Source organism: Delphinapterus leucas, chromosome 9 (assembly GCF_059928025.1).
Source record: "Delphinapterus leucas isolate spDelLeu-1000000601 "Yukka" chromosome 9, BTC_Dleu_Yukka2, whole genome shotgun sequence".
In the NCBI taxonomy this organism is placed as follows: domain Eukaryota; kingdom Metazoa; phylum Chordata; class Mammalia; order Artiodactyla; family Monodontidae; genus Delphinapterus; species Delphinapterus leucas.
Window position 1 is genome coordinate 54,358,199 of NC_143137.1, and position 17,805 is coordinate 54,376,003.

General features: G+C 39.1%; 1 protein-coding gene across 2 annotated transcripts in view; it reads left to right on the forward strand.

Moving 5' to 3' along the window:
• The window catches only part of CDK14 (cyclin dependent kinase 14), a 582,146-nt gene that overhangs the window by 130,609 nt on the left and 433,732 nt on the right, over window positions 1-17,805 (forward strand). For both annotated transcript variants that reach the window (XM_089917034.1, XM_022585327.3), the window contains exon 3: window positions 12,597-12,842. In XM_089917034.1, the coding sequence (XP_089773160.1) occupies window positions 12,597-12,842 (246 nt within the window). The remainder of the gene's footprint in view (window positions 1-12,596; window positions 12,843-17,805) is intronic.

Sequence of the window (17,805 nt, forward strand, 5' to 3'; positions counted from 1 at the left end):
TATTTATTGTGACTGGCTTGGTCCATGGCTTGGTGTAGGGGGAAGTCTATGGCGTGTTGTGCCCTGTGCAGAGGGCACTAACAAACTATGTGTAAAGGACAGTGAAAGCTGATGGTGAATGTCATGTCCAAGAGTATTCTGTGCCTGGAACATCCACAGCTAGTGCCCACATCCTTAAAAATATATGTAGCTAATAAATGTAATTTTGGAAAACAATTTGTCTCAGTCTACTTAAGCATGGATGACTGACTTAACTAAATTCCCTTAATTTCAAATACTAATTTAGTGTGACTGATTATTTTAACATATTTCAGATACTTTAAACAAAGAAAACATGCACAAATATGATTATTGCACATAATATTACTACACTTACACTCATCCTATTTTAAAACACCAACACTGTGGGTTTAATTAATTTCGTATTATTTCTGTATTTCTTTTTATGCCTTCCTAGGGTTATAGATCTAATTAGTAGATTCCTTCCAGGGGTTTCACTAGTAATATTTTTGAATCTTCTTGGAGTTGTGTAATCTTTACAAATCCACAAGTAAAACAATGCCTTCTCCGAATAGCTGGGATTACAGGATCTGACGCGGTTGGGGCCTTGGTTGATTTTTCCAAAGTGATTCAGATCTAAGTCATTGGTTAGCAGTCAAGTTGAATTTTCTATTTAAGGGTTAAATTTCACTTAGTTACTAAAATTTAACTTATTTCCAAAAAATGCATTCCACATTGACTTCACAATAAATTTTCTTTACAATCTGGTGTCTCTCCACTAAATGTATTCTTTGTAAAATGTTGCTTAGGCAACATCACATACCCTTTGTTTATTACTGTGTTATATTGACCTGGTCTGTTAGTGGAACATCTGTGTTGCTGTTCTTTCTACACTTGTGCTGTGTAGACCCCTTCTCCACAAGCTTTGAGCAATCATTCCTATTCTTGGTGCGATTCCTACTTTTTCTGGCACTACTTGGCTTACTCACAGTTCTATGTGTGAAAACCAACTATATATCCTGTTATATTCATCCTTCCATATAACTGCCATTTGTCGTTTATATTGACTTTTCTTTCTCAAAATCATAATGAACTCAGGGTCTTTCAATAACTCTCTTGTTCCATTTAACCATAATTTTATTTTCCTTTTGATGCTCAAATATGTAATCACAGTTTGGCCAGTAGGAATCCCTATAGCCAGATTCCTTTGTCCTTCTAGCATGGTCACTGACATTTTTGAAAGGATCCTAGTTTTCTGGTAACAGCTGGATATTTCACAGCTGTTTTGCGCTTCCTGCCCTGTGAACTGGAATCAGGTTACTTCCAAGGATTCCTCTTTTTTCATAGTGGGGAACTGGAACATAGACCAGAATCTAGGCACTGGGGGTACACATGAAAGTTAGCAGTGGATCAAAGTGCTACTATTGGGTGGTTGAAAAAATCTGCCTTTTTGAGGTTATGGATTCCTACTGATTTTTTTCCAATTTGACATACATGCTTTTGTCCTCGAGTTTTCTTATATTATGAGATTGTATCTGCACCGACCACAAGCATCTTGTTGTAGGAAGAAAGATTTTATTTGGGGAGGGGAAATGTTTATTTAGATTGCTGACAGGTTGATGGAAAGATTCAAATGAAGATCTGGGCACTGGGGAGTAGCACCAATGTATAATCTGTCTTCTAGAACCCTCTTTCATTGCTAGGACTCTAGTCAGCTCACTCTTCTCTTCACGTACCTTGTGCACTTCAATAATTTTATTCTATAGTATGCCAGAGATTGCAGCTAAGGGGACTGAGTGCCGTTCTTACTTCACCTTGTCTGGATCCTTCCCCACACCTAAGCCCTCCCTCTTCTCTTCAGGGTCTGACAAGCCCATGAGGTCAGGGAGGCTGCTTCCCCATAGCCTTATGAAGGGCCTGGAGTCTGCTTTCTGTTGTGCTTGTGGTTAACAGAGATGGCCAGATCATGTTTAAGTTGTTTGTCCCAAATATTGGAAACTTGAAACTTTTCCAGAACGGTCACTTTGCCATATGTGGAAAACTCAAGTATAGATGACTTTCCTGGATGAAGATGCCTACATAAAGCAGGCCTGATACTGTTTTTTGTTGTTTTTTTTTTAACATCTTTATTGGGGTATAATTGCTTTACAATGGTGTGTTACTTTCTGGTTTATAACAAAGTGAATCAGGTATACATATACATATGTTCCCATATCTCTTCCCTCTTGCGTCTCCCTCCCTCCCACCCTCCCTATCCCACCCCTCCAGGCGATCACAAAGCACGCAGCTGATCTCCCTGTGCTATGCGGCTGCTTCCCACTAGCTATCTACCTTACGTTTGGTAGTGTATATATGTCCATGCCTCTCTCTCGCTTTGTCACAGCTCACCCTTCCCCCTCCCCATATCCTCAAGTCCGTTCTCTAGTAGGACTGTTTCTTTATTCCTGTCTTACCCCTAGGTTCTTCATGACATTTTTTTTTCTTAAATTCCATATATATGTGTTAGCATACGGTATTTGTCTTTCTGACTTCCTTCACTCTGTATGACAGACTCTAGGTCTATCCACCTCATTACAAATAGCTCAATTTCGTTTCTTTTTATGGCTGAGTAATATTCCATTGTATATATGTGCCACATCTTCTTTATCCATTCATCCGATGATGGACACTTAGGTTGTTTCCATCTCCGGGCTATTGTAAATAGAGCTGCAATGAACATTTTGGTACATGACTCTTTTTGAATTATGGTTTTCTCAGAGTATATGCCCAGTAGTGGGATTGCTGGGTCATATGGTAGTTCTATTTGTAGTTTTTTAAGGAACCTCTATACTGTTCTCCATAGTGGCTGTACCAATTCACATTCCCACCAGCAGTGCAAGAGTGTTCCCTTTTCTCCACACCCTCTCCAGTATTTATTGTTTCTAGATTTTTTGATGATGGCCATTCTGACTGGTATGAGATGATATCTCATTGTAGTTTTGATTTGCATGTCTCTAATGATTAATGATATTGAGCATTCTTTCATGTGTTTGTTGGCAGTCTGTATATCTTTCCTGTAATTGATATCTAGTCTCATAGCGTTGTGGTCGGAAAAGATACTTGATACAATTTCAATTTTCTTAAATTTACCAAGGCTTGATTTGTGACCCAAGATATGATCTATCCTGGAGAATGTTCCATGAGCACTTGAGAAGAATGTGTATTCTGTTGTTTTTGGATGGAATGTCCTATAAATATCAATGAAGTCCATCTTGTTTAATGTATCATTTAAAGCTTGTGTTTCCTTATTTATTTTCATTTTGGATGATCTGTCCATTGGTGAAAGTGGGGTGTTAAAGTCCCCAACTATGAATGTGTTACTGTCGATTTCCCCTTTTATGGCTGTTAGTATTTGCCTTATGTATTGAGGTGCTCCTATGTTGGGTGCATAAATATTTACAATTGTTATATCTTCTTGGATCGATCCCTTGATCATTATGTAGTGTCATTCTTTGTCTCTTCTAATAGTCTTTATTTTAAAGTCTATTTTGTCTGATATGAGAATTGCTACTACAGCTTTCTTTTGGTTTCCATTTGCATGAAATATCTTTTTCCATCCCCTTACTTTCAGTCTGTATGTGTCTCTAGGTCTGAAGTGGGTCTCTTGTAGACAGCAAATATATGGGTCTTGCTTTTGTATCCATTCAGCCAATCTGTGTCTTTTGGTGGGAGCATTTAGTCCGTTTACATTTAAGGTAATTATCGATATGTATGTTCCTATTCCCATTTTCTTAATTCTTTTGGGTTCGTTATTGTAAGCCTTTTCCTTCTCTTGTGTTTCTTGCCTAGAGAAGTTCCTTTAGCAGTTCTTGTAAAGCTGGTTTGGTGGTGCTGAACTCTCTCAGCTTTTGCTTGTTTGTAAAGGTTTTAATTTCTCCATCAAATCTGAATGAGATCCTTGCTGGGTAGAGTAATCTTGGTTGCAGGTTTTTCTCCTTCATCACTTTAAATATGTCCTGCCAGTCCCTTCTGGCTTGCAGAGTTTCTGCTGAAAGATCAGCTGTTAACCTTATGGGGATTCCCTTGTGTGTTATTTGTTGTTTTTCCCTTGCTGCTTTTAATATGTTTTCTTTGTATTTAATATTTGACAGTTTGATTAATATGTGTCTTGGCGTATTTCTCCTTGGATTTATCCTGTATGGGACTCTGTGCTTCCTGGACTTGATTAACTATTTCCTTTCCCATATTAGGGAAGTTTTCAACTATAATCTTTTCAAATATTTTCTCAGTCCCTTTCTTTTTCTCTTCTTCTTCTGGAACCCCTATAATTCAAATGTTGGTGCGTTTAATGTTTTCCCAGAGGTCTCTGAGACTGTCCTCAGTTCTTTTCATTCTTTTTTCTTTATTCTGCTCTGCAGTAGTTATTTCCACTATTTTATCTTCCAGGTCACTTATCCGTTCTTCTGCCTCAGTTATTCTGCTATTGATCCCATCTAGAGTATTTTTCATTTCATTTATTGTGTTGTTCATTATTGTTTGTTTCATCTTTAGTTCTTCTAGGTCCTTGTTAAATGTTTCTTGCATTTTGTCTATTCTATTTCCAAGATTTTGGATCATCTTTACTATCATTATTCTGAATTCTTTTTCAGGTAGACTCCCTATTTCCTCTTCATTTGTTAGGTCTGGTGGGTTTTTGTCTTGCTCCTTCATCTGCGGTGTGTTTTTCTGTCTTCCCATTTTGCTTATCTTACTGTGTTTGGGGTCTCCTTTTTGCAGGCTGCAGGTTTGTAGTTCCCATTGTTTTTGGTGTCTGTCCCTAGTGGCTAAGGTTGGTTCAGTGGGTTTTGTAGGCTTCGTGGTGGAGGGGACTAGTGCCTGTGTTCTGGTGGATGAGGCCGGATCTTGTCTTTCTGGTGGGCAGGTCCATGTCTGATGGTTTGTTTTGGGGTGTCTATGGACTTATTATGATTTTAGGCAGCCTCTCTGCTAATGGGTGGGGTTGTGTTCCTGTTTTGCTAGTTGTTTGGCATAGGGTGTCCAGCACTGTAGCTTGCTGGTCGTTGAGTGAAGCTGGGTGCTGGTGTTGAGATGGAGATCTTTGGGAGATTTTTGCCGTTTGATGTTATGTGGAGCTGGGAGGTCTCTTGTTGACCAGTGCCCTGAAGTTGGCTCTCCTGCCTCAGAGGCACAGCACTGACTCCTGGCTGTAGCACCAAGAGCCTTTCATCCACATGGCTCAGAATCAAAGGGAGAAAAAGTAGAGAGAAAGAATTAGTAGAAGGAGGAAGAAAGAAAGAAAGAAATGAAGAAAGGAGGGAAGGAAGGAAGGAAGGAAGAAGGAAGAAAAGAAGGAAAGAAGGAAAGAAAGAAAGAAAGGAGGGAGGGAGGGACGGTGGGAGGAAGGGAGGGAGGGAAGGAAGGAAAAAAGAGAAAGAAGATAAAGTAAAATATAATAAAGTTATTAAATTAAAAAATAATTATTAAGAAAAAAAATTAAAAAAAAACCAGACGGATAGAACCTTAGGACAAATGGTGGAAGCAAAGCTATACAGACAAAATCTCACACAGAAGCATACACATACACACTGACAAAAAGAGGAAAAGGGGAAAAAATCATAAATCTTGCTCTTAAAGTCCACCTCCTCAATGTGGGATGATTCGTTGTTTAAAGGAGGGAAGGGAAGAAAAGAAAGAAAGAAAGAAAGAAAGAAAGAAAGGAAGGAAGGGAGGAAGGAAGAAAGAAAGAAAGAAGATAAAGTAAAATAAAGTTATTAAAATTAATTATTAAGAAAAAAATTAAAACCAAAAAAACGGACAGATAGAACCCTAGGACAAATGGTGGAAGCAAAGCTATACAGACAAAATCTCACACAGAAGCATACACATACACACTCACAAAAAGAGGAAAAGGGGAAAAAATAATAAATCTTACTCTCAAAGTTCACCTCCTCAATTTGGGATGATTCGTTGTCTATTCATGTATTCCACAGATGCAGGGTACATCAAGTTGATTGTGGAGATTTAATCCGCTGCACCTGAGGCTGCTGGGAGAGATTTCCCTTTCTCTTCTCTGCTCTCACAGCTCCCAGGGGCTCAGCTTTGGATTTGGCCCCGCCTCTGCGTGTACGTCTCCAGAGGGCGTCTGTTCTTCGCTCGGACAGGACGGGGTTAAAGGAGCCGCTGATTCGGAGGCTCTGGCTCACTCAGGCTGGGGGGAGGGAGGGGCACGGAGTGCGGGGCGGGCCTGCGGCGGCAGAGCCCGGCGTGACGTTGCACCAGCCTGAGGCTCGCCGTGCGTTCTCCCGGGGAAGTTGACCCTGGATCCCGGGAACCTGGCAGTGGCGGGCTGCACAGGCCCCCCGGAAGAGGGGTGTGGATAGTGACTTGTGTTCGCACACAGGCTTCTTGGTGCCGGCAGCAGCAGCCTTAGCGTCTCATGTCCGTCTCTGGGGTCCGCTGTTTTAGCCGCAGCTCGCGCCCGTCTCTGGAGCTCCTTTAAGCAGCGCTCTTAATCCCCTCTCCTCGCGCACCAGGAAATAAAGAGGTAAGAAAAAGTCTCTTGCCTCTTCGGCAGGTCCAGACTTTTCCCCGGACTCCCTCCCGGCTAGGTGTGGCGCACCAGCCCCCTTCAGGCTGTGTTCACGCCGGCAACCGCAGTCCTCTCCCTGCGCTCCGAACAAAGCCCTAGCCTCAGCTCCCAGCCCCGCCCGTCCCAGCGGGTGAGCAGACAAGCCTCTCGGGCTGGTGAATGCCGGTCGGCACCGATCCTCTGTGCGGGAATCTCCACGCTTTGCCCTCCGCATGCCTGTTGCTGAGCTCTCCTCCACCGCTCCCCGCGCCGAAGCTTTCCCCCTGCGCCACCCGCAGTCTCCGCCCGCGAAGGGGCTTCCTAGTGTATGAAAACCCTTCCTCCTTCACAGCTCCCTCCCACTGGTGGAGGTCCCGTCCCTATTCTTTTGTCTCTGTTTTTTCTTTTTTCTTTTGCCGTACCCAGGTACGTGGGAGAGTTTCTTGCCTTTTGGGAGGTCTGAGGTCTTCTGCCAGCGTTCAGTAGGTGTTCTGTAGGAGTTGTTCCACGTGTAGATGTATTTCTCGTGTATCTGGGGAGGAAGGTGATCTCCGCGTCTTACTCTTCCGCCATCTTTCGCTCGTCCCTGATACTGGTTTTATTCGCACAAAGCCAGGCGAAATGGAGACCATAAATTGCGTATAAATTTAATTATGTGGAGAATTTGTTCGTGGGCTTTATAGTGCTGATGGAGTTATGTCGTGCAGAAAACTCTCAATATATGGTCATTTATTGATAGCAGTCCTAAGAATCATTGCTTATCTATCCTGGATCTGATACAGTGTATCAAATACAGAAAGTGGTATCTGCAACATATTCCTAAGAACAATCTGCTCAAATATCAGAGTGCTTATAGGCAATTTCAGTAAAGTGAGTGTATTAGTTTTCAGTTGGTGTGTAACACATTACCATGTACTTACTAGCTTATTATCTCACAGTTTCTGTAGTTTAAAAGACTAGGCACGGCATACCTGGTTTCTCTGCCTTAGGTCTCACTGGACTGAAATCAAGGTGTTGGTCTCACCTGGGACTCAAGATCATCCTGCAAGCAGAACTTGTAGTTGTTGGCAGAACTCATTTTCTTGTGGTTGTAGGACAGTGGTCCCGCTTTCCTGCGGGTTGTCAGCCAGTGACTACTCTCAGCCTTTAGAGCCTGCCCCCCATTTCTGTGCCGTGTGGCCCCCATAGGAAGATCACAGCATGAAATGTTGGCTTTCTTCCAGGCTAGCCAGATCACACCTCTGACTTTCTCTTCTGTGGCCAACTAGAGAAAATGCTCTGCTTTTAAAGAACTCACCTAAGGGGGCTTCCTTGGTGGTGCAGTGGTTGAGAATCTGCCTGCCAATGCAGGGGACATGGGTTCGAGCCCTGGTCTGGGAGGATCCCACATGCCGCAGAGCAACTGGGCCTGTGAGCCACAGTTACTGAGCCTGCGCGTCTGGAGGCTGTGCTCTGCAACAAGAGAGGCCGCGACAGTGAGAGGCCCGCGCACCGTGATGAAGAGTGACCCCCGCTTGCCACATCTAGAGAAAGCCTGCGCACAGAAACGAAGGGCAACACCACCATAAATAAATAAATAAAATTTTTTTAAAAAAGAAAGAACTCACCTGATTAGGTCAGGCCCACCCAGGGTAATCACCCATTTGCCATATCACATAATAGAATCATGAAGTGATATCTCAACATATTCAGTCTCAAAGGGGAGGGGATTATTCAAAGGCTGGACATTGGGTGTCATTGTAGAATTCTGCCTATCACAATGAACTTGTAGTTTAAAAATACTTTTATGATAGCATTTTATGAATATATGTGTTCATTATTTTTGTGTCAAGATTGCTGGGTTTTTAAAATAAATTTATTTTTATTTTATTTATTTTTGGCTGTGTTCAGTCTTCATTGCTGTGCACAGGCTTTCTCCAGTTGCAGCAAGGGGGGCTACTCTTCATTGCAGTGTGTGCACTTTGCATTGTGGTGGCTTCTCTCAGTAGTTGTGGCTCTTGGGCTCTGGAGCGCAGGCTCAGTAGTTGTGGCACACTGGCTTAGTTGCTTCGCGACATGTGGGATCTTCCTGGACCAGGGTTCAAACCCGTGTCCCCTGTGTTGGCAGGCAGATTCTTAACCACTGAGCCACCAGGGAAGTCCCTGATTGGCTCCTTTGTTTTTTTTTTTTTCTTTTTCTCAGCCATACTTTATAGTTTCTGTGTACAGATATTGCACATATTTTGTCAGATTTATCAGTAAATATTTTACATTGTTTGAAGCTGTTGTAAATTGTGTTTTTAAAATTTTTGATTGTTGTTAGTATCTGGAAATACAAATGATTTTTGTATATTGATCTTATATCTTGTACCCTTGATAAACTTATTAATTCTAGTGCTTTTTTGGGGGGGTAGATTTCATTGGATTTTCAACGGAGATGATAATGTCTTCTGTGAATAAAGTTGGGTTTTATTTCTTCCTTTCCAATGTAGATTTTTTTTTTCTTTTTTCTTGCCTTGTGGCATTGTCTGGAACTTGTAATACAATATTGAGTCAACATAATGAGAGTGGACATCCTTGATTTGTTCCTGTACTTAGGAGAAAGGCATTCAGTTTAACAGTTACTGTGGGTTTAGAATCCAGGGCGCCTTAGCTGGGTGCCTGTGGCTCAGCGTGTTGTATGAGGTTCCAGTCAAGCAGGAGGCTGGGGCTGTGGTTGCATTTGAAGGCTAAACTCTTGTGGTTGTTTGCAGTCCTCAGTCCTTCCATAAATGTGCCTCTCCACAGAGCTGCCTCCTAACATGGCAGTTGGCTTTGCCTTGGGATAGTGATCTAAGAGAAAGGGAATAGGACTGAGAGTGTACCAGCACAGAAACCACAGTTTTTTTATCATCTTTTCTCAGAAGTGATAGCCCATGATTTCTGCCATATTCTGTTTATTGGATATAAGTCAACAAATACAACCCAAACTCAAGATCTGTGTGCTAAGTAAGAATGTGACTATCTGGAAGTGGCTATCACTGGGAGCCATTTTAGAGATTGCCTGACATTGTATACTAAAATGGTGAATTACACATTTTAGAGTGTTAAGCCAACCCTGCATTCCTGGGATTAATACTACTTTTTCATTATTTATTATCCTTTTTATATATTATTGGATTCAACTTTTTAAAAATTGCCAATAAGTTTTGCATCTTTATTCATGAGAGAAATTGATCTGTAGTTTTCTTCTAATGCTTTTGTCTGGTTTTGGTGTTGGAATGATGCTGGCTTCATATAGTGAGTGGGGAAGTATCCCCTTCTCTTTAATATTTTGGAAGCATTTCTGTTGAATTGATGTTATTTTTTCCCTTAAATGTTTGGTTTACTTCACCAGTAATGTTGTCTGGCCTTGGCATTTTCTTTGTGATAACATTTTTGGTTACACTTTTAATTTCTTTAATAGACATAGGTAGACATAGGACTATTCAACTTATCTATTTATTCTCAAGTGAGCTTGGGTTGTTTTCATCTTTCACGGAATTTGCTTCATCTAAGTTGCTGAACTTATTGGCATAAAATTGTTGATGATATCTGTAGAATCTGTAGTGATGTCATCTCTCTCATATCTGTTATTGGCAATATAAGTTCTTTACCTTTCTGCTCTTATCAGTCTGGCTAGAGGAGTATCTTTTTTTTTATCTTCTCTGAAAACTAGCTTTCAGTTTCATTGATTTTCTTTATTATTTTTCGTTTCCTATTTCATTTTCATAATGATATTTTTTTCATCATTTTAATTCTCTGCTTATTTTAGGTTTTAATTTCCCTTCTTTTTCTACTAGTATTTTAAGGTGTAATCTTATTGATTTGAATTTTTTTCCACTATATGCATTTACCATTATAAGTTTTTCTACAGCTAAAGTACTATTTAAGCTGTATCTGCCATTTTGATATTCTGTTTAACTATTTTCATTTAGTTCAAGATACTTTCTAATTCCCCTTTTGTATTGTTTAGTTTCCAAATATTTGCTGTCTTACTTATCTTTTAAAGTACTTTTTTCCCTCTGGCTCCCTTTTAAGATATTCTCTTTATCACTGGTTTTAAGCAACTTGATTTTGATGTGCCTACATGTTATTTTCTTTGTATTTCTTGTGTTTAGGGTTCATTGACTCCTCAGATTCATGTGTTTATATTTTACAGTTATAATTCAGTTGCCTCAGTGGTGTGGGTTGTTTTGTATCCATATCACATCTGTTGCCTCTTGCTTTCACATCTGTAAGAGAAACACGTGAACTCTTGAGTGAAAATTGAGTGAAACACGTCAGTGCATCTAATCCTGTGATAAACTGTTAGTTTTTGATCATGACTAGAGGACTCTGCCTTAAGTCTTTTAAAGATATCTTCAGCAATTGTGTGGTATGCCAAAAGGTGTGATGATAGCCTTCTTATTTGATTTAATTAAAATGCATCCTATGCTTAGTAGTTGAGATGCACTCATAGGACAGAGTTGATGCTTAATATTTAATTAAAATTTTTTTGTTTGTTTCAAAAACTTAAAAGACCTTAATTTATTATACATACTTTCCCACTTTAGTATTTTCAAAAATTACGTTGTCAGACATGTTAATTATACAATTCAAACAATATAGGGGTATGTAAAAAATAAGTGATCTTACCCTTTATCCATTCAGTTTTACATATCTGGCGGTATCTTATGTTAACACTTTGGTGTGTTTCCTTCTATACCTTTCTATGTGCTCATACATACACATACAAATATCTATATCTATGTCTGTATGTATATTTGTATCTATATCCATACACATACGTTTCTTTCTGATATGGAATCATCTTATACATATTACTCAGACACTTCATACGTTTACTTTAACAATATGGGGTTTTCTTAGATACTTTCTGTTTTCCTGCCTTCTTAAATAAGGATGTGGAAACTTTTCACGAGAAGAAAAAAAAACTTTAAAAGCATTTTCAGAGTTGTCTTTTCTCTAAACAGCATAATAAAGTTACCTAGCTTTACAGGCAAGCTAGAGGCCATAAAATTACTTAAAAAGAAAAACAAAGTCTCCAGAATACAGGGAGAATGAAAGAGTTAGAACGTAAAGTGGAAAACAAGGAGCAAAAGTCAAAGAGACTAAAATAAAATGAGAGAGGAGGGCAGACTATGCAGTAAGAGAATGAATGAAGTTGAGAAGGAAATCGGGGTTTAGTGGAGTAATATGAACAAAATAAAGTGAGAGAGTGGCATGGACATATATACACTACCAAATGTGAAACCGATAGCTAGTGGGAAACAGCCGCGTAGCACAGGCAGATCAACTCGGTGCTTTGTGACCACCTAGAGGGGTGGGATAGGGAGGGTGGGAGGGAGACACAAGAGGGAGGGGATATGGGGATATATGTATACGTATAGCGGATTCACTTTGTTATACAGCAGAAACTAGCACACCATTGTAAAGCAATGATATTCCAATAAAGATGTTAAAAAAAAAAGGAAAAAAGAATAAACATTGTTTTCAACTTTTACTATCTCTACCTTTTAGCCTTTTCATATGCTCCATTCTAGTTTGGAGATGAAATCAAGATTGGGATAGATTTTAAACAGGTATTCAAGCATTAAAGTGTTGACGAACATAATGACTTTCTCTAGCTGTGTTAGCTGCTTCCATGGTGGCCCATCAGTTAAAATGCCCATCTGATTTAGTTCAGCTGTTTTTGTTTTAATTAAGGCAACTTATCCAACTTTTAATGATTCAGAAATAATCCCAGTTGCAGTCAGATGGTAAAATATGTGACAGAGTTCAAGAACCACCTTAGGGCACTAGCAGTAGAGACCTTAAGCTTCCTGTTTTAGGGATAGCAATTTTAGTGTCAGCCCTAAGTGAGTATAAGCAGAATGATTATGAGGAATTTTTCATATTGAGGTTTAAGCTAGTGTAGCTTTTAAATTGTGGCCTTTCGGGGTATTTCCTGGAATCAACATTGGCATGCTTTCTAGGATGACAAATCAGCATGTTTAGTGATATTAAAGTGTCAGTGGAGAGGTTCAGTTTAATTTCTTTTTTTTCCCAGATATGTGTCACAAAGATGTCTACACGGAACTGCCCGGGAATGGACTCAGTGATCAAACCCCTGGACACAATTCCTGAGGATAAAAAAGTCAGGGTTCAGAGGACACAGAGCACTTTTGACCCATTTGAGAAACCAACTAATCAAGTTAAGAGGGTGCATTCTGAGAACAATGCTTGCATTAACTTTAAGGCCTCCTCCACTGGCAAAGAGTCTCCTAAAGTTCGGCGGCACTCCAGCCCCAGCTCGGTAAGTGCAGTCTTCTCACTTATCAGTGGGTGAACAGAACAAGTATCCCTCTTATAATAGTGGCATGCTGTGCAGGAAGACAGCAGGTGGCTTTATCAGTACATTATTATGCATTGTCTCCTTAGGTGGTTTAATGTTTTTGGAAGAAAGAGCGCAGGCACGCGCAAGTGCCAACTATATACAGACTCTTTATTCATAAGCACCCAACAAGCAAATGAGAAGTGATTCAACTTATTTTGGGAAAGATTATTTTCTTTCTAGTTGTTTCTAGTTAGAGGAATTTATAATTAAAAATCCTTTGCTATTTTGAACACCTGGAGAGGATGTTTGAACTTCACTGTGTTTGCGGGCAGTAAGGGTCGTTTTGAATTTGGCAGATTCACAAAGAATTTCATTCCAGGGTACATGTAAGAATGTGTTCACTTGTCTTATTCCAGTTTGTTCTCCTTGTCAATATTCTACAAATTACAAGCTAGACATTGAAACTGATCTTCTTAAAGAGAAATCCTTTTCATCACAGTGAAATTTTCTAAACCCAAACTATATCAAAGCAAGTCTTGCCTTTGGACCCAAGGAGGTATAAAGTTCTGAGGTGATTGCTGCTTTTTGACTGTAGAAGTTTTACTGAAACTGATATTTCCAAGATTGGCCTGCATTTAACATTGTAAAAAAAACACTTATGATCTTTTGAAATTAAGTAATTTTCTAATTTAACCCACACTTAAGAACTTCTTGACATAGATGGTCTAAGAGTTTAAAGGGTAAGTGAAGAATCCTAAGAGAATTTTGATTCTGTCATCTTGCTAAGAAACATATTCCATTTCACAAATTTTAAATATTAAATTCCATGAGGGCCAAAACAGAGCAAGAGATGTCAGCTGCTAGGAGAATATTGACAGTTTAATTCAGTTTAATTAAAGTGTATGATACCTCACAAATCTTGTGTCACATTCTTTTGTTAATGAATCGAAAATAAATTCGTTAATGCAACATTTGTGAGGAGAATTGATTATCTTGGCTTTCCCCAAATTGGCCCCTGTAATCTTGTCTGTGATTGCAAGGTAGTGTCCATTTAGGTCACAGATACAGCACTAACTCCTGGGAGAACTTTTAGATTTAGTATCGTTTAGAAGAAATGAAAAGAATCATTGAAGAATAATTAAGCTTCTGTCATGGAAAGAGAATTACATATATTTTACTATATAGTTATCGTAATATTATTATATGTCAGTCTACGTGATATATAGAAATTGGCGCTTGAGATATTGCAACGAAGCATACTTATACTAAAAAATTATTCACTGTTTATGTGAAAATCAAATTTAGCTAGTTATCCTGTATTGTACTTGCAATCCTAGTTATTATCCAGTGGTACATTATTTCTTTTGTTACTCAAATTGTTCCTGCTTTGGTCACTGGGAGTGGGAGCTCTTTTAGCTTGGCCCCTGTGTCCTTTTGAGATGTCTTCATCCCTTTGTTTTTTGAACACTTTCTTACTTTCTTGTCCTACAAGTTGCTCTTGGCTTACACTGTGTTTTTCCAGCCCCAGACCTAGAATCAGCCATTTCTCCAAAGATCCCTGTTTCCTTTGATTGAAGAATGGTATTTAGAAACTAAGATTTGGTGCTGGGTGTGCTTGCTGCTACTGGGGGTCATCAAGTCAGTGTGTACATCATAGTATAAATAATAACAGTGGGATTTTGATACTTATTTTTAATGTTTAATAAAGAGTTAATTAAAATACTTGTCAAAGAAAGCTGAGACTTGTCTGACGCGTTCTGTATTTCTCTCTGTATTTATTCATTTATTTTATACTGGAGTATAGGTGATTAACAATGTGTTAGTGTCAGGTGTACAGCAAAGTGATTCAGTTATACATATACACATATCTATTCTTTTTCAAATTCTTTTCCCATTTAGATTGTCAGATAATATTGAGCAGAGTTCCCTGTGCTATACAGTAGGTTCTTGTTGGTTATCCATTTTAAATATAGCAGTGTGTACACGTCAGATAGGAGAGGACTCAGGGAGCATGGCAGTGGCATAGGTTTAGAAACCCCTCATATAATTAGAGAGAGCAACTAGTGCAGTAAAACCAAAACCAATGGATAACATCAACAACAAATATAGGTGACGAGGTTTCTCCATGAACCTCAAACTAGGAGTGAGGGGAACAAACCATGAACAATTTTAAGAACCATGTGGTATCAGAAAGTGAGAGGGAGGAAGCTCAGGGAAGGCCAGGGGACTAGGGCCTACTCTCAGATCCAGGAAACCCCAAAATTGCCATCAGGTACATACTGGTGGCTCATTGGGCCATTCTTAGGACAGCAACAGCACCTGGGTGGGGACTTTGATGGCACCTGTGAGTGGATGAGTGCACGGAGACCATGGGGTGTCTGCTGGTCTTCCTCCTGTGACTTCTCTAGAACATCAGATTGAAGCACCTTTTCAGGACAAAGCCCTGCACTGAGTAGAAAGTGCTGGAGTAGACTTCTGTGCAGGGAAGGTTCAGTAGGGCAAAAGGGAAAGAGAAAGTCCAGAAAGAAGTGTTGAAGTGAAACAAATGGGGAAAGCTCAATGTGTGTGAGATTGTCATTTTTTTCTTTTTCAATTCATGAAACAGAGAAAAGAATTTCATTCCATAAAGCTAGAAAAGCTATCTTGGCCATATGCCTCTCAAATTACTGAAAAATTCATTTTACTTAAAAATAACCAATAGAAAAATTATTGGTTGAATCCCATACAAAACTATGAAAAAAAAGAGAGAGAGTAACGAGTAGCATACCATCTCTACAGATAATGAAAGCAAGCTAGAGGGGGGCAAAATTATCGTTATTGCAGATTTATGATGATATATCTAGAAAAACCAAAAGAATCAGTGGAAATACTACAAACAGTGAGAGAAGTTAGCCAAATTGCAGGTTATAACATTAATATACAAAACCCAATAGATACCATTATAAAAACAAATAAGAATTAGTGTTGAAAACTGGCAAATAAATCAAATAACTAAGCATTTATTTTCAGTGATTTCTATATGAAATTCACCTCATGGTAATCTAGTCATTGATGAAGGGAAATTTCTCTTTTAGGAGTAATCCCACTAATAAATCAAGAAAGAATAATAGATTTAGGAATCACCATTTGACAACCCCTGAAGAATTAATACATCTAGGCAAAGATTATCAATACCTGCTAACATCCTCAAAAGAGGGACATCCAGAGGTTATGATGTCCTCATGGGAGTATGCAATAACCACCAATAGAATTAAGCCTGAATCTGAACAAGCCTCTAGATGTAACTACCTGAGTTACAGGGTACAAAGGAACACATCGAGACGGGATTTTCTCTGCTCTATTCCTACCCCCAAGTATCTTTACCCTACTTTTTGGCTTTAATTTGTATAAGTATTTACAATCTTAAGATGATGTAAATACTGTTCTTAGTGAGATCACATAGTATACTATGATTAACTTTCTTTCCTTGCAAAAATTTTAAATTTTCCTAGTTATAATTGCCTCTTCTTTTCATTTGTTCATAATTAATACAATTAATAGAATTTTAATCACAAATTGAGGCCTCAAACTATTTGATAAAACTAGAAAACTCCTCTGAAATAAATCAGAATCAGAAAATCTGTCAGTTTTTCTTCCCCCTGAAATTTTCCTTGTGGTTCTCCATTGTCCTAATCCAATCTGGACCGGTTGATCTCCAAATTGCTGTCAGGAGACGTCCCTTCATTCCTCCAAAGCTGATGGACCAATCTAGTTTTTAAGATAGGTAAGCCTAGCTGCAGTTTGTTTCCTGAGATGATCAAGATGGGGCTCAGTGCCTTTTTTATGCTTCATTTTTGTTCAGTCTCACTGTTCATCCTGGTTTTCATTATGCTTGGTGTCCTAATTCTGAGCCTCTCAAGTTCAGCCTCTTCAGAGAATAAACCTCTGCTGGGATCAGGGATAGGCAGACACCTGACTGGGAGAGTCTAGGGGAAAGGACCTGTTCCTTAAATCCACTCTAACTTATCATTTTGGTTTTAGCCCCTCCTTAAAGTTCAACTTCCAATTCTTGAGTGTTTCTGGGATTCTGAAGTATGAATTGACTTAGTTCTTACTGGTTTCTACCTTTAGTCATCATCCTTGTCAGTGACCTCCTGTCCATTTGTTTCCCATCTCAAAATTTTTGTTTGTATCTTGTCTTCAGTCTTCTCCTTATTCATTTTATTTGTCCTTCTGAGTTATAACTTAGTACTGTCATTTTAGTACAGATTGGTAAGGGGGAGAGATAAATACTTGTATTCAAGCCACCATGTTGAACTGGAAATGTCCACTGTTTCTCTCCTATTATATTAACTTCCTTTAGATCTTCTTTCCTGAGAGTTTCTTATTGGGTTTACCCTTTTCTAATCCAATCTGGGATGTCTGTCTTGTATATCAGGGCGCTTATATTATTTTTTGTGGAAAGTGCTTTGCTTTCTTTTCATTTTGGAAACTTTTGCTTCCATTCAGTATGCCTTGGAAAAAGGTCTTTGCTTTTTCCTGATCAAGCTGGAAATAGTTTCTTTTTCTCTTTTAGCACGATGCTACAGTATTCTGTTTTATTCTGAGTTCTTTCTGTCTACTGCCTTTTTGTTCTCTCCCCTATTGCAGTGACGGGGGAGGGGGGGATTTTATTATACTCTTTTTCATGGAAAGACTATTTTCCTTTCGATTCCTCATTGGGCCGAAAATGGACGTGGTTACACTTCTTGTGCAACACCATTTTACATCCTGTCCAACAGTGTATGGGTTTGATCATTTCATACTCAATGGCATGAGAGTTTTATGACATAGGTTTTGTTATTTTTAAAGATTTTTTAAAGGCTGATAAGCATCAAAGGAAACCCTTCACCTAAGGACAACCAGGATTAATGTTATAGCTTTATTTTATTGTTATTTCTTTGAAAGTATTAGTTATCTTGAA